Source organism: Puma concolor, chromosome D3 (genome assembly GCF_028749965.1).
Source record: "Puma concolor isolate L17-30 chromosome D3, mPumCon1.1.hap2, whole genome shotgun sequence".
NCBI classification, from domain to species: Eukaryota; Metazoa; Chordata; class Mammalia; order Carnivora; family Felidae; genus Puma; species Puma concolor.
This window is the reverse complement of record NC_141678.1, coordinates 8,610,855-8,633,230: the sequence shown is the minus strand read 5'-3', so window position 1 is coordinate 8,633,230 and position 22,376 is coordinate 8,610,855. Positions and strand designations below refer to the sequence as shown.

Here is a 22,376-nt window from a genome sequence, read left to right as displayed (position 1 = left end):
GATGAACAATGAAACGGATAATTACAATTTCTGGATTTCATGGTAAACATTCAATCTGGACTGGGATCTATAAACAACTTCTTTTGCCTTAATAGATGGTCTATTGGTCACTTTTCTTACTTACACCTTTTTCAGATGGGTCTAACCACAGCTCGTCACTGACTCGTGATAGAGCTTGGATTGCTTTCCCAAATACTACGGAGCAAAAGAAAGGTATGGTTTACATTTTTTCTCTCAAACAATAACAGCAAATTGTAGGACTACTTCAGCATTCACAGGACTCAAGATAAATTCATAAAGAACAGTCTTTTATAGACTAATGCTACAAATTGCTTTAAATACAGAATAATAGTCCTGACAAAATGCTAGACACATAGTAAGAGATCAATAAATTTACAGAATGAGTGTGCAAAATGATAAAATGCAGTAACATTCTTCCTTTCTGTACTGTAGCAAGCCAATTTCCATACTAATGTATTTTTAGACTTGGTTTACAACCCCCCACCCCTGCCCAAAAAAAGAACTGTGAAAATAGAGCATGGAGAGGTTGAAGGGATTCAATAACTTCACAGGTGGCAAGGTCGAAACAAGTCACATGAAAGAAATTAGAGGCATTTAAGATGCATCTCTGAAATTTGAAGGTAGCACGCAAAATGCCAGATCTCAGATCTCACCAAACACACTCAGATGCCCTGTAACAGAGGCTAGGATGAATGACATATTGGTCTAATCTGGTATGACACAGTTCATATTCTTATGAATTATGAATAAGTACAAAATGTGACAAATGGATATGGAATACTATGCTGCAATAAAAATGGATGGCCACAGCAATCCATGGAACAGTAGAAAAAAGAAAAATTAATTCCAGAACATAAAATCAGGTTACAATATTAAGAATCAAGGGTGTGTGAATTGGGTGTGCCAGTGGCAAACTGAGATGGGACGACCAATGGTGGGGCGGGGGAGGGGAAAGAGGCATTTCTCCCTTTTACCACTTCACATTCAACACTTTTTCCTAGAGCTGCCTGTTGCAGACCCTTCATTCCTCCAATGACTAGGTTTTGAGCACCCACTATGTTTGGGGTACAACCCAAGGCAATGGGAGTAGAGCAGTGAACAGGACAGGAACGGTTCTGCCCTCACCATACATAGTCCAGGAGAAAAAGCAAAAACAATCATACAAATTGCTTATCGAGAAGTGAGCTATATACTGCAAGAGAACTTCCTAGAACTCTGAGAACATGGAACAGCTGAGGGCCTGTGCTTCCCTTTCCTGTTCATTACTACTATTCCATATTTGTCCTCAACACAGAGCAAGCCAGCCACAACACAAGATGCCTTTCTAGGATCACTTCACACCTTACAAAATGTAGGAAACCACTGTTTTCCTAAATAGAAACTTTAGGAAGTTTCTGAAAAACCTTGTTTAAGTACTATTTGTAACATGTAATAGTTCCTATACATTCCCATCTATTATTGAGCTCTTTACATGCATCTCCATTTCATTCCTACAAGGCCTGTAACGAAAACGTTACTATTCTCATTTTACAGATGAAGAAACTGAGCACCACCCCCCCCCCCCCCCCCCCCCCGCCAAGTGATTCAGTGGCTTGTTCCAGGTCACACGTCAAAAAATAGCATTTGGAATAAAAAACAGGTTGATGCTTTTCTCGTGGCACTAAAACACTTCAAGGGTCTAAACATTATTTTTTCTCCCAACTCCACCCAACACTGTCCTCATCAGCGCTCCCAATCTCTGTTCCAATGTGCAACTTCATTTCATGGACACCCAAGAAAATAAATACTATGCATAAATAAAAGCAGATGGGCGCTGTTTCTTCCCTCAGAAGCTACTAGAAGCTTGGGTGGGCGGCGGCTGTTTGTGGCCAGGCCTTGTGACGCCAGTCATTGAGCATAAGAGCAAAGGAGAAGACCCTGAGGCTGAACCTGAGGCTTTCTCTTTTCTTATTCTTTTACTTTTTTTTTTTTTTTTTTTTTTGGTTTTCCTTTTTCTACAAAGGTAGGCAAAAAAGGTCGCTCCACCTTTCACCTGACTGCCGCTCATCCCGCACTTCAGCATGGCCGCAGCCCTAACAAGCAGGGCCCCGAGGCGCGCCTCAGCTCGACGGCCCCAGGTGCCCGGATGTCGGCCGCACCCTCCGAAGCTTCGAGATCTTACTCCTCCCGCCACCCTCCCTTTCCCAAAGGGCAGCTAAGTTTGACGTCGCGGAAGGGCCTGTACGGGCCTCCGTAGGCCGTCTCCCGTCGACCTCCTCTGTCATTGGTTGAGAGCGAGGTGGGCGGGTCGCCCCGGAGCCCGAGGAAGAAGGCGGCGGCGGCGGTGGTGACTGAGCGCAGCCCTGTGACAGGATGGTGAGGAGTGCAGATGCGGCGGCCGAGGCCTAGCTCTCGGCCGCGGTGCTGCATCGTTGGGAGACGTTGGGAGTCTCTGAGCGAGGGCATGGGCGATCTCGGGGGCGTGGCGGGCGCAGCCCAGGTCCGGGCCTGGAGAAGGCCCAGGGAGAGGGCAGGGGAGGATCAGGGGCAGCCACCGCTGGGTGCGGCCGGCTCGCACCCCCGCCCCAGGGACCAGAGGACGTCCGAGGGCGAAAGGGCCCCCCTCAGCGACTCGTCCTTTCACGAGACCCGCGCGCCCGAGCCGGGAAAGACCTTTGGGCCTGGTCCTCTAGCTCCTGAGAAAGGGGCATGGTCCCCTCCGTTTCCAGACGTTTCCCTACTCCTTTTCCTTAAAAGGCACCTCCCGCTGGTGAGGGTATACCAGTTGCCTGCTGCTTGCGTGGAAAGCTGGCTTCTCGGATGCAAAATGGGAACTAACGAGCAGAATCCCCTATCCATTTTAGTTTGCCGTCCGAGGAAAGGGAATACAAACTATCCCTTTAGCCCCTGCAATTTAGTGCAGCTGCCATTGAAAATTGGTAGTGAGTCCTCAAAGGACTGGATGTGGCTCTTAGAATGGCTGGAACTGTTGTTTCCTTAATGGTTTATGAGCTCCTTGAAATTGGAAACATTTGTGAATGTGTACATTTTTTCCGGGTAAGGAGCCAGTGTGGGTGCCGGGGCGGGGGGTAGTTTTGTGGAGCTTCACCTCGTCAGACTCATCAGACTGCCCTGCCCGCTTCAAGGCCAAACCCCACCCGCTGGCCTCCAGTAGGTGTCCGCCCCTACGACCGTCTTATATAAAAACTCGGGAGCTGCTACTGGAGAGGACTCCGAGCTACGATCAGATTTTCAAAGGTGTCCTTCACTCCCTGAAAAGTTAACCTGTTCAGAAGGAGCTCTGACTATCTTGGTGTTTGTGTTGGTGAGGGTAACTGTAAAGGGACTTCTATTTCTGATGGGCATCCATTGCACGTTTTAAGATTCCCACGATTGTGTGACAAGCATAGCCTTGGAGGTGGTTGTAGACGTGACAGCCAAAGATTTATGGTCTGTGCGTCTTTGTATACGTGAAAGGTTTTTAACCCCGTTGATTTTTGCTTCTAAGCAGACTCCAGTTTGGAGTGATCGGTTTACAATAATTTTGAGGCAGTTATTCCTGAGAGAAGATGACATATGATTCCATACTCATGTTCCTGAAGGGTTTTTTGAGAAATGAACACTTTAAAAAAATTTTTTTTCTTTTTAACGTTTATTTATTTTTGAGACAGAGAGCATGAACAGGGGAGGGTCAGAGAGAGGGAGACACAGAATCTGAAGCAGGCTCCAGGCTCTGAGCTGTCAGCACAGAGCCCAACACGGGGCTCGAACCCACAGACTGTGAGATCATGACCTGAGCCGAAGTCAGACGCTCAACCGACTGAGCCACCCAGGCGCCCCGAGAAATGAACACTTTTTAAGGGGAGTTACACTGGAACATTACTTGTCACGTGAGATAGAACTGGGCAAAATTTAGCATTAGCGGACTCTTTGAGGATTAAAAACTTTTTATTTGGCAAAGTAGACTAGAAATATTCAACACCTGGTATACAGGGTCTGTGGGCAGCAAATTCAGGTGTGGAGAAGGTCCAGTTGTAGCTGGAGGAATGTGTTTGGTTTTGTATCATCTTTCGTCGGTGGCTTCATCACTTGATAATGTATTCATAGTGCTGTGTTAGATCTTCTATACAAAATAATGATCTAGCTGCAGCATAAATTTTCCAACTACTAGAATTTTGAGCATAAGAGAATTAAAATCAGTATACTTGAGGAATTAGTCCTTACGCATCCAGAAAATGTTAGCTTTCATTTACATTGTTACTGGTGAATTTTCCAAATTGTTTTACAAAATTTGAAACAGAACAGGAAACAAAAGAGATTGGAATCATGGTAGAGAAGAGTAGGAGAAGTAGAAAAAATCGACAAGGCAAATTTCTTTTACAGTGCGTTTGTGTGTGTGTGTGTCCATGTGTGTGTCATGTTTAAAAATACAGCAAATGGTTCTTTTGGTATTGTTTTGAGCAAAGCCAATTTTTAACATTTTCTTTCATAACACTCAGAAATCATTAACAAGTGTTTGCATATTCATTTGATATGAGTTTTTGTTGCTCTGTTTTTGGTTTGTTTCTTTTCGTTGCTTTCTTTTAACATTGGTCATGTTTCACCCTTTTTTTTCATTCCCCTGTCTGCAATCAACTTCTTCATTCCACTAAGGCTGGGCACAGAGTAAGTTTCTTCTCTTAGCTCCTACTAACAATGGTGGTCGGGTGGCTGATTACTGGGATTTCACCCTTTTACAATCTATCAAATAGGAAATAACCAAATTCCTATGCTTTGATTGGGTTGGTTCTTTATTTAAATTTAACAAAGCTGCCATTTCTAGGATCTTTTGCTGTCTCAAAGGACTACAAACTTTGCCTAACCTGAACTGTCAAAAGTGTGGAATTTGGGCAAGGACGTTCCTCAGAGTATGACATTTGTTATGTGACACTATCTCCCCTATAACTTAGTCACCTATATGAAATGAGAGTCTTACTAAGAATCTTTACTGGTTTGAGATAATTTTTGTTTGGTCACTCATATAGTTATATCTTTAGACTGCTAATATCTTTAGACTTAGGCATAATCCATAATACGTGATAGAATTTAGGTCATCAGTCATTACAAAGTATCGTGTCTTACTAGCACATTCAGATTCAACAGCTGATTATCAGTCCCAAAGATTTTGAACCTGTTATATGTAGACGTATTCCCTTTTATGAGTAGTTGGAGGGTTTTTTTTTTTAATATAGACATCTATTTTCTACCTTTTTCTCAAATGCCAGCTTCCCACATTAACTATGTACTTCAATCCATATCTGAAGGGATCCCCCTCTAAAGATGAAGATTGTTCTGTCTCCAGGTACTTTTGCATTGATTACCAGTGAGGGTGGAAACTTCATAGTGGTCTTTAGTTTTACAGTAAGATGTTTTATCCACTAAGATCTGGATTGAAACAATTAAGTCATTGAACAAATAACCAGCTGAAACCACACTTTAAAAAGAAGAAACTTATTTAACAATTTCTTTTAAAGTATGCTAATTGTGTAACCTCGTGTTACCTCAGTTACTCTGTGTCCTGATAACAGCTCCTTTCCTTTGTAATCATGTTGATATTTGTTGCAAGATGAATCAAGTTTGTTTTAGTAATAATTTTAGTTTGACACATTTTCATTTTTTATTAATTTCAGTTTACAAAGTCTTTGGTGGCAAAACTATTTTCTGATTGTATCGTATTTATTTAATGTTTTCTTTGTTAATATTAAGGAATAGTCATGCCTTCCTTAAAAGCAGTTAAAGGGCATGTACATTTATGGACGGAATGTCTGTGTGGGAAAACATCCTGTTACAGAATGAGGGTGCTTATACTAATCAACATAAGAAATTGATTATTGTCCTTTGGGGGGCAGATATTACTTCAAAATGACCTTTTGACAATATTCCATTAAATGACTGAATCAAATAATGTTTATATTCAAATCTTGAATTTTCAAAATTAAAATTTTACAGGATTGAGGGTTTTTTTTTTACTCTTTTATACTTAAGTGCAAAATTTATTTTTGTCATCTGAGACTATGTTGCAACTCTAAACCACCTCCTGCTAAATTCATGACTTATTTAGTTGATCTCTTTTTTGTTTGTTTTGTTTTAATCTCTAATGCACATGAAAGACTGTGAAAATGTTATTTTAAATTTGGGAACCAAACTGAGGGTACATAGGCAATTTAATTTAGACAGTAGAAATATGACAGGATTTTTAATAAGGAAAGAAGATAACAGAGATCATAATTCAAAAGCACGTGTTTGTCCTATCGAAACTCTTTGAAGCATAGGCTGTTTTTATTCCTATATACTGTAGAACTAATTGTTTTAAGTAAAATATTATAAATTTTGGCTACTGCTCCTCCATATAGTTTAGTAAACAGTCTAGTAAACATAAATTACAGAATTAAGTTTTTTCTCTATCACTCATTTTTAGCAATTCTCTTTATTAATGTTCCTGGAACATTGGAATCAGTATATTAGGTTTTACATTATAGCTGGAGAACTAGGAATTACCGTATCACACCTCAAAAATGCCAAATCCCATAGGACCCAGTAGTGTATTTTTCATTTTGCAATTTTTTAAGTGTCATTTATAGGTCTCTAAATGAATTGCTTTAGAAAGCCCAATTTTATTCTTGGTAAATTGAATGATGACCTGTATTGTGAATGCACACCTATTTATGACCAAAATAAGGTTGATTAGAACAGAGTAGGTTACCATATATGTGTTTGTTTAAATGGTCATGTTAAGAACTGTATGGATAACTTCTGCTCTTATATGGGTTCTGGAATCTCTGCTTAATTTAATTTAAAAGGGGAGTTAAGAGAGAACATCTTGTTTTGACATCATGTTTGACATGACACCTTGTCTCACCTTGACACTTTAAAGTTGGTGTTGGTATTAGGAGACCTGCACATCCCACACCGGTGCAACAGTTTGCCGGCTAAATTCAAAAAACTGCTGGTGCCAGGAAAGATTCAGCACATTCTCTGTACTGGAAACCTTTGCACCAAAGAGAGTTATGACTATCTCAAGACTCTGGCCGGTGATGTTCATATTGTGAGAGGAGACTTCGATGAGGTGATGTATTTCTCTTTCCATTCACAACTATTTCTTTTTCTTAATTCTTACATATATAAGCTTTATTCTTTACACCTTAGTTTTTCAACTGTGAAGGTCTTTTGTTGTTGTTAACATCCCAAATGCAATTTTTTAAGCTTATTTATTTATTTTGAGCGGGGGGGGGGGGGGGGGGGGGGAGCGGCAGGGAGAGAATCCCAAGGAGGCTCCACACTCTGAACTGAGCCTGACGTTGGGTTCAATCCCATTACCGTAAGTAAGATCATGACCTGAGCGGAAATCAAGTCGTTGGATGCTCAACAACTAAGCCATGCAGGTGCCCCCCAAATACCAATTTCCTACACATACTTGTTTCTTACTCTTTGCAAATCACTGGTAGATTACTCAATAAGCATATTAAATACTTGTTCTGACTAAATTGATATGGACTAAAAGTGATTGTGTTGCTATTTTTTGTAGTGATATCATTTAGTTTATAAAGTTTTTTTTTTAATTTTTTTAGTGTTTATTATTTTTGAGAGAGAGTGCGAGCAGAGGAGGGGCAGAGAGAGAGAGAAGCAGGCTCCAGGCTCCTAGCTGTCAACACAGAACCCGATGAGGAGCTCGAACTCACAAACTGTGAGATCTTGAAGTCAGATGCTTAACTGACTGAGACACCCAGGAGCCCTATAAAGTTTTTATTACTTCTCACCACCACCTCTACTACCCTGTTCCAAGCCACCATATCACTCTTAAATTCCAGCTTTCTCATTCTACCCTTCCTTCCTCCACAATTTGTTCTCTAAGTAGCAACCAGTGTGATCCTTTTTAGGCGAAGTAACATCACATCACCACTCTGCTGAAAACCCTGCTGTGGCTCCCTAACTCCAGCGTTGACAATAAAGGGGCATGGGGAAGTTTTGAGGACTTGATAGAACTGCTCTGGGTTTGATTGTGGTAGAGCTTACATGACTATATTTGTCAAAAACCCTTGAATTGTACACTAAAAAGGGTAAATTTACTGTATGTGAATTATACCTCAATAAACCTGACTTTAAGGAAAAAAGTTAGAAGTTCTGGGATTCCAGCTTTGCCCATTAGTTAATAATGAGATTTTAGGCAAATTACATCCTCTTAGTTTCCTCTCACATAAATGATTGGAATAGATGATTTTTAAGGCCTGTACTCATACTAACACTGTATGATTTAGCATGGTAAATCTGATACTAGTGTAAAAAATTGCCTTTTATTTCTGGGAATATAAGCTTTTTCATAAATTAACTTAATTGGTACTGTTTAATGGGATTCCTTTATATCAAACTGAGTAAGTATAGTGTCTTTTTCTTTTTTTAGTGGATACAAAAAAAAAAAGAGTTCAGGGATACCTGGGTGGTTCAGTCAGTTTAGCTTCTGACTGTTGGGTTTCAGCTCAGGTCATGATCTTGTTGTTCATGAGTTTGAGCCCTGCATCAGGCTCTGCACTGACAGTGAGGAGCCTGTTTGGGATTCTGTCTCCCTCCGTCCCTCCTTTGCACACGTTCTCTCCCCCCTCTCTCAAAATAAATAACTTTAAAAAATAAAATAAAAAAAGATTTCGGGTAACTTCCCACCTGAGAGCAAAAGACAGGGAGATGAGAAGGCAGGCACAGACTTCTTGTCAATAATTAGAATATAGGTTTGGTTTGTTAAAAACATATTTGGGTTTCTGCTTGTGTTATGCTAAAGAGTTTCAGTAGCAAGAATTAAAATTTTTTGCTTGATTGCTAAATTCACAGACCGTGGAGCCATACTACCAGGGTTTAGATCTTGGCTCAACCACTTATTACTAAGGTGTGACCTTAAGCAAGTTATTTTAACCTCTCTGTGCCTCAGTTTCCTCATCCATAAAATGGGGGTCATAACAGAAGCTACCTTTTAGGATTGTTTGTAAGTATTAAATAGGTTGATATTTATAAAGCCCTTGGGATAGTGCCTGCTTCATACTAAGTACTGAATAAGTGCTAACTATCATTATTATTTGAAACCATCTATATAATTATTAAAGCCTGGGATATAATTTGAACACACCTAGCTTATAGGTCGTATGCCTAGAATTCTTAGGTAGAGGAAACTCACAAATTTGGGGGAGTAATTATTCTCCACAGCATGCCCCAAAGAACCTATATTCTACAAAAAAAAAAAAAACAAAAACAAAAAAAAAAAACAAAAAAACACAAGAAAGGGATTGCATGATAAATTCCAGTTTACCTGGAGTAAGTTATGTTTTGAGCATAGTTGTAGCCTTAGAGACTGAGAAATAATCAAGTATTTAACAAATGGGGGGTGCCTGGGTGGCTCAGTCGGTTAAGCATCTAACTTTGGCTCAGGTTATGATCTCATAGCTCATGAGTTTGAGCCCTGCATAGGGCTCTGTGCTGACAGCTCAGAGTCTGGAGCCTGCTTGGGATTCTGTGTCTCCCTCTCTGTCCCTCCCCTGGTTGTGCTCTCTCTCTCAGAAATAAATAAACATTTAAAAATATATATTTAATAGGGGTGCCTGGGTGGCTCAGTTGGTTGGGTGTCTGACTTTGGCTCAGGTCATGATCTAGTGGTCCGTGAGTTCAAGCCCCGTATTGGGCTCTGTGCTGACAGCTCAGAGCCTGGAGCCTGCTTTGGATTCTGTGTCTCCCTTTCTCTCTGACTGTCCCCTTCTCACACTCTCTTTCTCTCTCAAAAATAAACATTAAAAAAATTTTTAAAAATATGTATATATTTAATAAATGTATTGGTTGTGGAGCACTGTATCAAAACATCCATATGGGATTGAATGTTTAAGCAGGTTGTTTTTTAAACATAAGTATCTCTGAAATATATATATGTTTTCATGTCTGTTTCTTATCTTAGAATCTGAATTATCCAGAACAGAAAGTTGTGACTGTTGGGCAGTTCAAAATTGGTTTGATCCATGGGCATCAAGTTATTCCTTGGGGAGACATGGCCAGCTTAGCCCTGTTGCAGAGGCAGTTTGATGTGGACATTCTTATCTCGGGACACACACACAAATTTGAAGCATTTGAGCATGAAAATAAATTTTACATTAATCCAGGTTCTGCCACTGGAGCATATAATGCCTTGGAAACGTGAGTAGGAATTTGGGGATTTTTTAAAGTTAATAATTGCATGTGTCGTGTTTCATAAAGGAGAAATGCAGCCATTTCAGTGATAGCCTTTTTGGCATTCTTCTTTGGGTGATTATTCTTTTTAATACGTAACAACTCGAATTCTCCTTGAATCCAAATTGTCATTGTAAATTGAAATTTTTAGTGAGGTGCTTTTTAGTACAAAACACTGACATTATTTATATTTTCTTTCAGAAACATTATTCCTTCATTTGTGTTGATGGATATCCAGGCTTCTACAGTTGTCACTTATGTGTATCAGCTAATTGGAGATGATGTGAAAGTAGAACGAATTGAATACAAAAAATCTTAAAAGCCAGGCCTATCTTGCTGGTTTTTTTTTTCATTCCCTGTTCAAATCAAGTAATTAAACATTTATGAGCCACAGAATTGTATCACTTTTATAATATTTTGCAGTAAAATATAATATCTTCTGTTAATACAGTGTTCCAAGCTTCTTATAAACTGTTAAGAATATATTCCGTTCCCATATATGATTTATATGAAAAAATGTCCACCACCCAGTAAATGGTCACGTGTTAAGAAAAATTTATCCTTGTAAATATCTTCAAAGTTGATATTTGGAACTTTATTACAAAAGTAGTGCATGAGGAAAAAGAATCTAGACTTTCTTGTATACATTTTTCTCTTCACTAATAAACAATTAACCTTTCATTTATACTTTCTTGGTAAACTTGTTTTAATTTTTTAAAATCATAAAAGGGGTAACTGGCTGGTCAAGCATCCAACTCTTAATTTTGGCTTGGGTCATGATCTCACAGTTTGTGAGATCTGTGCTGACAAGGCAGAGCCTGTTTGGGATTCTTGCCCACCCCCCCCCCCCACCTCTCCCCTGCACCTGTGTGTGCGCTCTCTCTCTCTCTCTCTCTCTCTCTCAAAATAAATAAACTTTAAAAGAAAGAAATAAAATAGGCTCCTGGGTGGCTCAGTCGGTTAAGCACCCAACTTTGGCTCAGATCATGATCTTGTGGTTCATGGGTTTGAGCCCCGCATTGGGCTCTCTGCTGTCCGTGTGGAACCCACTTCAGTTCCTCAGTCTCTCTCTTTCTGCCCCTTCCCCGCTCTCTCTCTCTCAAAAATAAATACACATTTTTTTTAAAGTTAAAAATTCTTGGGGCACCTTGGGTGGCTCAGTCAGTTGAGCGTCTAACTTCAGCTCAGGTCATGATCTCACAGTCCATGGGTTCAAGCCCCACATCGGGCTCTGTGCTGACAGCTCAGAGCCTGGAGCCTGCTTTGGGTTCTGTGTCTCCCTCTCTCTCTGCCCCTCCCCTGCTCATGCTCTGTCTCTCTATGTCAAAAATAAATAAAACATTAAAAAATAATAAAGTTAAAAATTATTTTAAATAAAAAATAAAAGGAAATTAAATGCACCTAGGCATTAAAGTGATGAGGTAGATGGAGTGACCTTTCAGGGTGCTCTCATTTCTTACAACATTCTGGGTCATAATGTTGGGCTCAGATTTGATTTTCCAAAGATATACTATATTGACATTAAATCAGCAATAATTCCTCAAACTGTTGCTTTAAATTGCCCTATTCCTATTTTTCAAGTTTTAACTGTGTGTTTATGTGTATGTGTGTATACGTATTTTTTTAAACAGTAATGTTTAGAAATTCCGGAAGCACACTAGAGTGAATACATAATGTAAAGAATCCTCTGATTAGTACAGTTACTCCCAACTCTAGCTTGAGAGGCCACGTGTTTGTGTGGCAATTTTCATAAAATAGGGCAAATTGATATTTTTAAGTTGTTTTCAAGCAGCAAATATTTATTAAGCACCTTCTTTACAAATCAGGGTGCTATGTCTATCAAGTGCTGTTCTGTATCAGGATATTTCAGGGCTTTCCTTAGCCCAGTCAAGAAAATAATTTGTAGGGAATTCCAATGTTGCTGTTTTAGGACTTACTGTAAGCAGAAAAATAATTATACAATTTACCTCTCAGGGTTAAAGAAAAATAATTCAATTTTAAGCCACAAGAAAATTTTTAATTGTATCTAGCTAGAAATACAAGCAAATATTACACATAAATTTTATTACACAAGTATCAATTAGCACATGGAACTACATCAAACCAATTACACTGTTGTAAAAGTTTCTGAACAAACTAAAATTACTTAATGACTTACTGGTGAATAACAATACTATCCTAAATGTAGAGAGAGGACACAATTCACAACCCCAACCCCCCACCTTTGGCACCTCATTGACTCACAAGACAAGATTGTCAAGTTAACATCACATGTTCTTGTTCTTCAATTGACATTGACTGCATATACTTATTTAGTAAATCTTCTTCCTTTTTTTCTTCATTCATGTATGATTCAGAATCATTTGTAGAAACTGAAAGGAAAATAAGTTTATAATATCTGTTTTGGAAATAAAGTTGTATTTCATCCTGAATATTGAGATCTGTACATAAGAACAACCTTCAAAATGACCTACCTTAGTAATAACCTTTCGCAGAAATAAATGGCCTGCAATTTTCAAAACTTAATCACTTCTCCCTTCCCCCAAATGTCTTAACTTTGTAAAGTAAGAGTCGTAGTAAGTACTGTATTCAGGCCAACTTATAGCAAATTCTCTGTTACTGAGTCTTGTTTTCTCTTTGCTTTCAAAATCTCTTGGTTATGCGAAAGTTACAGCTTCAGCAGTCTCATCTCAGTAAGCCTGAAGTCCTTGCCCATCTCCCTTCCATTGGTGACCACAGACACTTTCCCCCTATCTGCACTGCAGTTCACCCAGCTATTCTTTCTGGACCTAGACTTACTTTTTAAACCCCTGCCATTTCCCTCATTTCTCGGACAGGTATACTATGGTATTTAAGCAGAGCTGAGCAGCACTGTCATACAGCAAGGAGCCAGGAGTTCAGAAGGCCTAACTTCCCCACTTCCTTCCTACCCACTTCTCTACTCATTGTGTAGCAACTAGGAAATTGTTTAACTTCCACTTAGTCCTCTCCACGTTATCAATTCTGAGGAATACTTCTGAGCATTCTGTCTTTCTTCCTCTTTTGCCTTTTTCATTTTGTGGTATTCTGTACTTGTGATAGAAGGATCCTTTATGCTGATTCTTACCAAGTCTAGATTTTTCTGAGTTGCCCCACAAAATTGTGATAATACCACTTGGTTGGCTTGCTTCCACTGGGTTGTTGAATATTAAACAAAATGATATAGGTGATACAGCCCTTTGTAAACTATGATGCTATATAAAATATGTTGTCTGTCCAAAAATGACACTATCTCATAAAAATGCTATGGCTTAAAAAACTCATGTTTGTGGCTGTGAGTTCTCAGAAATTCATTCTCTGTTAAGTCTCCGACTGTGATATTATGAATACCTTTGTTTAGAATTAGAAGTGCCTTGAATTTTACTCCCCTCAGCAGCATGTCCATTTAGATAAACGCAGAAACTATATTTCATATTTATTTTACTTGGAGAATTAAAAGCAAATAATATTCTATATTTTTAATGTCTTCTGTAATAGAAATGACACTATATTGGGTTAATATTTTTTAAGCACGGGGCACCTGGGTGGCTAAGTCTGTTGAGCATCTGATTTTGGCTCAGGTCATGATCTCTGGTTCATGAAAGTCCTGCATCTGGCTCTCTGCTGTTGGTGCAGTCTGCTTCAGATCCTCTGTCCCTGTCTGTCTCTGCCCCTCCCCTGCTCACACTCTCCCTCTCAAAAATAAACATTTAAAAAATGTATTTTTTAACATAAGATCTTTAAAAATGCTATTTTAGGGGCGCCTGGGTGGCGCAGTCGGTTAAGCGTCCGACTTCAGCCAGGTCACGATCTCGCGGACCGTGAGTTCGAGCCCTGCATCGGGCTCTGGGCTGATGGCTCAGAGCCTGGAGCCTGTTTCCGATTCTGTGTCTCCCTCTCTCTCTGCCCCTCCCCCATTCATGCTCTGTCTCTCTCTGTCCCAAAAAATAAATAAGCGTTGAAAAAAAATTAAAAAATAAAAAAAAAAATGCTATTTTAAAATTCCATGTTTAAAAAGGGGGGGGGGGGCACCTGGGTGGCTCAGTCAATTAAGCGTCCGACTTTGGCTCAGGTCATGATCTCGCGGTCTGTGAGTTTGAGCCCTGTGTCAGGCTCTGTGCTGACAGCTCAGAGCCTGGAGCCTGCTCCGAGTTCTGTCTCCCTCTCTCTGCTCCTCCTCCACTCATGCTCTCTTTCTCTCTCAAAAATAAACATTAAAAAAAAAATCCACATTTACCTGATTGCATGAACAGTCTGCCTGGTTTTCTAAAAATCTTCAGTGACTTACATCTTGTTTTGGATGCATATCCAGTTTTTAAACTGTAAGAAAGAGAAGTATCTTAATTGGAGCCAGTGAAATGAACAACTGTCTAATGCATGTAGAAGACCATACAAATTCTTTTTATTAAGCTGCCAGTATCACCAAAAAGACTCTTTCAATCTCTGAATTCTCCTGTGACTTATTAACCCTGAAATGCAAAGCTCACTATTGTAGTACAGGTTGAATAATCAGGCTTATTTTCTTTTTTCTTTCCTTTTTTGTTTATAGTAGTCCCCTGTGCAGAAGCAACCATATGCTCCTTTTGGAAGTGTTTGTATTATTTTAAATTTGAGTGGGAATTACTAAAAAGGGCAGTCTTCCATATTTCTAGCTGATCAAGAAATTTTTACAGTTCCACAAAAGATGTTCTACAAGGAGTGGCATATTCCAGTCAGATCAGTAAAGAGACCATAAGATAACATCCTTTTGTGCTTTTTGTCTAACCTACTCTGAATGTAGCAAAATGAACATATTAGGAAACAAGCTTTCATCTCATTTAGCTACCCTTCAGATAAAATTGGGATATATTTTCCTCCTTTTAAACAATAAGAAACAGACCCTTCTTTGTTTCTCACTGGTCGCCAGAGTGAATGTTGCAGGATCATTTCAGGTGCAGGTGCAGCTGCGATGTTAGAAGGCCCCAAGTCCACTCTCTCCAACTGGTGTCGCCATGTGGTGCAGGGGTAATGCTGCTTTTGTGAGTGACGAGAACTGAGGCGGCTTCTGTGATGAGTGAAGATACCTGTCATACAGACCAGCTCTGTTAGAAGGCCCTCTTGTTTCTTGCCAGAACTAGTGAGAAACGAATGAGGTGCACCTGCCTGGCTTTTGTGAGTTGCGCTGGATCACATGCATATACTGCTTCTTCATTAATATCCGCAGGTAGTTTGCATTATAGATCTTAGCAATGCTGCACAGATAACGCTTCTGGCCTAAGGTGAGGTCTGGCTGCTAAAATACAAACAAGGTTTATAGGCATTGTAGAACAGAGGTTGCCAAGATTCTTTATCTGAAAGGCTGAATGTTCAGGACAGCTGAACCATCTGTATTTTTATTTATTCCAATTCAACTATCCTAATTTGTCCAAAAAGAGAAAGAAAGAAAAGAAAGAAATGGCCATTTAAACAGTACAAGTGACCCTGCCTCCTGTTTGCACTCAAGTGATTCAAATGCCCAATGAAGTTTGAGAACCAGTGATCTAGAAGAATAAGGAGAGTTGGGGCACCTGGGTGGCTCATTCGGTTAAGTGTCCTACTTCGGCTCAGGTTGATCTCACAGTCTGTGAGCTCAAGCCCCGCTGTCAGTTCAGAGCCTGGAGCTTCCCTCTTGATTCTGTGTCTCCCTCCCTCTCTGCCCCTCCCCCACTCACGCTCTGTCTCTATCAAAACATGAATAAACGTTTAAAAAGGAAAAAAAAAAGGAGAGTAGAGATTCGCTGTTCTGTCAGTGAGACTTAGTTCCTGTGTGCCTCTCAGTGAATGTGGGCATCTTCCAAATATTTTTGAGGTATCATGTGGTTATCTCAACTACTCAACTACTCTGCTTAGTCTTAACTAAAGAAATAGTCTTTTCTAGCACCAGAAGAATAACTGTGTTGAACAAACTGGGGAATAGTCTATCGGTCTTTGATGAAAGTAATTTTGACTTAAGATTTTCACTTGCTGATTTTAGAAGGTAACACTCACTTAAAATGCAAGGCTACACTGTGTCTGTATGTGTGTATACACACACGGGATTTACTGAACTGAACAGGTAATAAATTCAGTGAAAACTCAAAATGCTGGTCAAAAAAATCTGACCAATTTGCACAGATCTTTTGTAACCTTAATTTGCTTTCCTCTAACAGGGACACATCTGGCAGATATGACCTTTAATAGGTAATAGAGGTTCAACAGTTATAAAATGCTTATTGCCATTTTCTTTATTAGCTTGCCTCTAATTTTTCAGTCCTTCAGTGAAATCTAGGAGTTTGGGTTTCCATCTCTGGAATGTAACTTTCCTCAGGGCCATTAAGCTTTCTGAGTGAAGGTACATTAGATGTCAAGTATCATGAAGCCCTAAATGAACTCTTATGATGAGAAATCTATAATGATAAAATCCTTGCATACATTCCTGAGTTTACTCCACAGATATTTATGGAGTCCTAGACAATATGCTGGGTGTACCTGGTCTTCTCAAGTGCCTTACCCTCTAAGCAGCAGATCTCCAATAAAAAGTTCAGCTCTGAATACAAAGAATTTGGCATTTAAATAAAGCATTGGTATTTAGTTAGCATACCTTTAGAAAAGATGCATCTGTCATTGATTTAGGGATGTTAATTGCTTGAATTTGAGGAGTTTTCCATAACTCTTGCAGCTTGGCTATGTGTGTGTTGGGTCCATCTTTGATTCTGTCTGTGGGCAGGACATTATTAGGTGAATTTCATGAGCAAAGATGTACTCAATAAATTAATTATTAATATCTATATATTTACACATGTCCCTGACTACCCTGCAGTAGGAATACGAGTCACTCTGTTAAAGTTCAAGAGGCTGTATGATATGCCATTTGGTTTTAGAGCATACAAAAGTCTAAGATATTTACAAATATTATCTCTCTCTCTCTCTCTCTCTCTATATATATATATATATATATAATTATATATAGACTACATTATTTTGAACTCAGGTGAGATGCAAACTATGTTGTTTAGTTTATCATATGTCAAACTATACTAGACAAGAATATGCATGCAAGACTTGCACTTTAAATATTTACAATATTTTATCATTCATTTGATTTTAGTATGTTAGTATTAAACTGAAGATAGAAGATAGAATAACACAAATTTTATACCTTTAATGAGGCAGTGTTAAAACACAAAGGGCTTTGCAGAAATTTACTAAAACTTATTTTTACATAATTTCTGTTATTTTATGTTTTTAATACCGATGTGGGTAGACTAATAGTCTTTTAATACAAAATGCAATTTGAGACATATCTAGAAGAATGAAACTAGTTTTCAGTTTCAGACATATTGAGATCAGTAACTTAATCTAGGGTAAAAACTTCATTAACAGTTTGGGGGAAAACAGTATCTGGTGAAATTTAACCAGGAAATAACTTTTTGAAACACTCGCTAAGTCCCCACACACTCTCCCGCTCCAGGCAACCAGTAATGTGCTTTCTATCACTACAGTTAGTATCACTATAGAGTAGTTTGCATTTTCTTGAGTTTGATATAAATGTAAACATACAGCATATATTCTGTTTGTGTCTGGCTTCTTTCACTCAGCATAATTATACTGAAATCCATCTGTGTGATGTGTAACAATAGTTCATTCCTTTTTATTCTTGATATATATCTATCCACCTGTTGGTGACATTTGGGTTGTTTCCAGTTTTAGGCTATTACAAATAAAGCTGGCAGAACAGATTTTTAAGTTAAAAGTTTATATTCAGTAAGTTGAATTAAATAAGCACACTTTTGTTTCAATATTGACAACAAAGTCCATTACAATTTTACACATTAAATTTTAGTTATTTATTTCTTCAAGATTTTGACAGGGATGCCTGGGTGACTCAGTTGGTCAAGCATCCGACTTCAGCTCAGGTTATGATCTCAGAGTTCATGGATTCAAGCCCGGTGTTGGGCTCTGTGCTGATAGCCAACAGCCTGGAGCCCAGAGCTGGCTTTGGATTCTGCATCTCCCTCTCACTCTGCCCCTCCCCTGCTTGCACTCTGTCTCCCTCTCTCAAAAATAAATAAACATCTAAAAAATTTAAAAAAAGAAAAAGATTTTGACAAATTGGAGAGTTAATGCAGATAAGTAAGTTATATTTGCATACTAAAGGACTAACTAGTTTGCCAACAAAGAAACAATTATCTGGAAATTATGTCATTATGACCCTTAAAATATAATTTGGAATCTATAGTAATAAAAGCTTATTTTTTTTTTAAATCCTTTTTTGAGTGATAAATGTGGGCTAATTATCTAAGACTATATCTTTTGTGTCCCTGCTATTCATTATTTCTGAGATGCGTATTATAGCCTGGACTAACATTTAACTTGTCAAAAGCTTGGTAGCATTTCTTCACAGAAAATTAAACATTTAAAGATAACAGTTAAACTCAGTGACAAACACCCAATTGAAAAATGAGCATAGGACTTGAATAGACTGGATGTCTCCAAATAAGACACACAAAAGGCCAATAAGCACAAGAAAAGATGCTCACTATTAGGGAAACACAAAGTAACAATGAAGTATCATTTCATATCCATAAGGGTAATTATCACCAAAAAAAAAAAAAAATATATGAAGGTGTCTGGGTGGCTCAGTTGGTTAAGTGTCTAACTCTTGACTTTAGCTCAGGTCATGATCTCATGGTTCGTGAGTTTGAGCCCTGCATCGGGCTCTCTGCTAACAGCACAGAGCTAACCTGGGATTCTGTCTCCCTTTCTCTCTACCCCTCCTCTGCTTGCTCTCTGTCTCTTTCTCTCAAAATAAATAAAAACAAACTTGAAAAAATGAAAACAGGAGCGCCTGGGTGAGTCAGTTAAGCGGTTCTGGTCATGATCTCACAGTTCGTGAGTTTGAGCCCAAGTTGGGCTCTGAGCTGACAGCTCGGAGCCTGGGGCCTGATTCCGATTCTGTGCCTCCCTCTCTGCCCTTGTCCGCTTGAGCTCTGTCCCTCTTTCTCTCTTAAAAATAAACATTAAAAAAATTTTTTTAAATGAAAACAAGTGTTAGCTAGCATGTGGAGAAATTGGAACCCTGTGCATTGCTGGTGAGCATGTAAAATGGTGCAGCGGCTGTGGAAACAGTGTGGTGGTTCCTCAAAAAATTAAATATAAAATTGCCATATGATCCAGCAATTTCATTTTAAAGCAACCACTTTATTTATACGTACATATGCATTTTTATGTATATATACATTGATATATGTCTGTGTTTTTCTGAGGTAACTGTAAGGACTATAAAATTGCCAAGGAAAAATAAAGTGAATCTAAGTTTATACATCGTAGGATTGAAATTGCTCCCCTCACCGCAACCAGAAATTAGTGAGAGGCCTTTAGGGTTCTGTGTTACTCTCTTAATTCCAGCAGTTTTATCCTTTATTTCAAGCGAGAGGGAAAATAGCAGCAATGAGAAATATTTTACATCCTTTGAAGTTATTCTAGTCAGAACTTTTCCCTTCAATTTGTGTATAAACCCCAGGCCATACCTGGGACATTTCAAACATCAGTTATAAACACAATTCTTTTCAGATTCATTGCTATTTTGAAGTACTCTTTTTAAAATGCTTGATGTGGGGGGCGCCTGGGTGGCTCAGTCGGTTAAGCATCCTAAGCATCCACTTCAGCTCCAGTCATTGACCTCAAGGTTCTTGAGTTTGAGCCCTGCATCAGGCTCTCTGCTGTGAGCACAAAACCCGCTTCAGATCCTCTGTACCCCTCTCTCTGCCCCTCCCCCATGTGCATGCGCACTCCTTCTGTCAAAATAAACAATTTTTAAAAACCCTTAAAAACAATTTTTAAAAAAATAAATACTTGATATTAGATATCTTAACAAGAGAAAAAACCTGGATTGTTCTTTTTAATGTTTATTTATATCTGAAGGAGAGATATACAGAGCATGAGGGGCAGAGGGAGAGGGAGACACAGACTCCGAAGCAGGCTCCAGGCTCTGAGCTGTCAGCACAGAGCCCAATGGGGGGCTCGAACCCACGAACCGTGAGATCATGACCTAAGCCGAAGTCGGATGCCCAACCGACTGAGCCACCCAGGCACCCCCCAAAATTTTAAGTTCAGGATGCCAATAAAGTCTATTTTTAAAACTCCATTGTGTTTGTAGTTATAGCAAAATTAGCATCTCTAAACCATGTTATTTATAGGTATTATCTGTTGTATATGCTCTACTCACCAATACCTTTGGAATTCTGATAATAAGAAAGTCCAGGTGATCTGTTGGGGAAAAAAAGATTTAAATAATATGCAATAATTGACAGCTTTATAAACATTAAAGAAAGCACATATTTTAGGGACACCTGGGTGGCTGAGTCTGTTGAGAAACTCATTCTTAATTTAGGCTCAGGTGATGGTCTCCTCGTTGGTGGGTTTGAGCTCCCAGCCCGCTTGGAATCTTCTGTCTCCAGTCTCCCTGTCTGCCCCTCCCCTACTCCCGCACAGGCACACTTTGCCTCAAAAATAAATAAATAAACGTATTTCTAAAAAGTATTTTAAATGAAAAAAGGGCAGTATCGAGTATGCTTTTTACTTTTCATCAGACAGAACATCTTGTAAATGTTCTCCTCTAATCCTGGTTATATCCTAATGGCTCCAGGCTTTTTCAAAGTGAGTTATCTGAGGTTTTTACTAGAAAGGATTTACTTTAAGCCAGATTTGGTCTTACTTTTATAGCCTTTTTAATCTAATTCCTACTTTGAGCTCAATAAAGTAGTTTGGGCTTCTGTGTTATCCGTGGCATTGTCTTGCTCTCTTTATTTTTAATCAAGTAACTTGCTATGGAGAAGACTATCTTGTTCTTTACTGTATGTAATTAAGGTGTACTGGAACTGATAAATTGGTCTGGAATATTTCTATTTTTGTACAAGTTCTTTTTTCTTTTTTCAAATTAAGACAAAACTCCCTTCCTTGTCTCTTCCTTCAGTTTATTCAGTGACCAAGTGTTCATTTATCTCCTGATACATTTAGGATCCCACACTTTGCCAAGCACTGTAATGAACGGAAAAGAAAGACAAGACCACATCTTTAAAAGTCTTCAGTACATTATGGTCATTTTGTTTTATATGTCAGGAGCCATGACTGTGTGCTGAATTGGAGAGAAACACCCGGCAGCTCTTTTAGGTAATAACTGATGGAAGGGATGAGGAGGTACCGAAGACTAATTGTCTTCAGCATCCAGTAAATAATAGTAAAAACAAAACAAAACAAAAAAAATGAAAAAACAAAAAACAAACAAAAAAACCCACCCTGCTTAAAATAAAATGGATTTATGAAGAAAAACTTATGTGGGAAGAAAATATCAAGATCAAGGTGCCTCTAATATCCCTAATTATCTGTCTCATTGGCATTATGAATCCCTCGGACACGAAGGTGGCTAATGTCGCACATACGGCACTGATTTATTGACTTGGAAGTCCTCCGTTGAACCTCCCTTTCTGCTCTATCGCCCACCCCCTCTTTTTGTAGAGATCCTGTGACCAGACGGCATATTTTCCAGCAGGTTTCGCAGCGCCCCCTCGGGGCAGAAAAATGCACCCAGGCAATTGTCGCAATCACCGCGTTTAGTCATTGCACCAACACTCAACCTTATCTCACAAGCCCTTCCCCTAAACTGTGAGTCGGCTTCCATTTGTTCCACCCCGGCCTCAACAAAGGTTCTCCCTCCTCTCGCTTCAGTGCACTGGGGACCAGTCTATTGGAGCAGTCAACTCCCACCCCCTCCTCCACTAGGGATCACGACCCAGGGTCGGTCGCCGTCCTCCCTAACCCGTCAGGGCCCCTCAGCCTCACCCGCCGCCGCCACCCTCGGTTGTGGCCACTGCGGGAGGCTCTGCAGAAGAGCTGCATTCTGTCCAGTCGGACACCGGACCCTGGCCCGGCATCTCCTCCCGGGTGCCCGGACCTCGAGCGGCGTGCGGAAGCGGCTTTCCCCTCTCCCCTCCCCCGTCAGCACGCGTGCGTCAGGCCGGGCGATATCGCGGGTGAAGAGGAGGACGCGGTATTCTAGCCCCCTCCGATGCGCTCCGGACACTGCCCGAATAGCTTCGGGAGAGCGGGGAGGGCAGATGCGCGAC

The 22,376-nt window shown here is 39.6% G+C and overlaps 3 protein-coding genes across 7 annotated transcripts in view; 1 reads left to right on the top strand and 2 right to left on the bottom strand.

Annotated features, from left to right (window-relative positions):
• Positions 1-2,193, bottom strand: part of RAD9B (RAD9 checkpoint clamp component B) — a 32,342-nt gene extending 30,149 nt beyond the window's left edge. The window contains exons 1-2 of one of the 3 annotated variants that reach the window (XM_086681663.1): positions 2,047-2,193; positions 125-195 (exon numbers count right to left, since the gene is read on the bottom strand). In XM_086681663.1, coding sequence (XP_086537789.1) covers positions 125-195; positions 2,047-2,083 — 108 coding nt within the window. In that variant the 5' untranslated portion in view covers positions 2,084-2,193. The remainder of the gene's footprint in view (positions 1-124; positions 196-2,046) is intronic. The other 2 variants (XM_086681661.1, XM_086681662.1) reach the window with 2 other exon arrangements.
• A 59-nt stretch (positions 2,194-2,252) lies between these two features.
• On the top strand, positions 2,253-10,923 carry VPS29 (VPS29 retromer complex component). The gene is made up of 4 exons (XM_025933172.2): positions 2,253-2,376; positions 6,914-7,105; positions 9,968-10,203; positions 10,438-10,923. Exons 1-4 carry the CDS (start codon positions 2,374-2,376, stop codon positions 10,553-10,555), a joined length of 549 nt encoding a protein of 182 aa, XP_025788957.1. The 5' UTR covers positions 2,253-2,373; the 3' UTR covers positions 10,556-10,923.
• Positions 10,924-12,231: 1,308 nt separating this feature from the next.
• Positions 12,232-22,370, bottom strand: FAM216A (family with sequence similarity 216 member A). Of its 3 annotated transcripts, none has more exons than XM_025933519.2 (7): positions 22,093-22,370; positions 20,480-20,520; positions 16,853-16,968; positions 15,397-15,526; positions 15,134-15,317; positions 14,492-14,574; positions 12,232-12,608 (listed from the first exon to the last, which is right to left on the bottom strand). In XM_025933519.2, the coding sequence occupies exons 1-7, from the start codon at positions 22,182-22,184 to the stop codon at positions 12,493-12,495; spliced, it is 762 nt and encodes a 253-aa protein (XP_025789304.1). In that variant the 5' UTR covers positions 22,185-22,370; the 3' UTR covers positions 12,232-12,492. The 3 variants fall into 3 exon arrangements, with proteins under 3 accessions (XP_025789304.1, XP_086537790.1, XP_086537791.1); XM_086681664.1 differs by having other exon boundaries at positions 15,397-15,523; XM_086681665.1 differs by having other exon boundaries at positions 20,486-20,520.
• Positions 22,371-22,376: the final 6 nt, after the last annotated feature.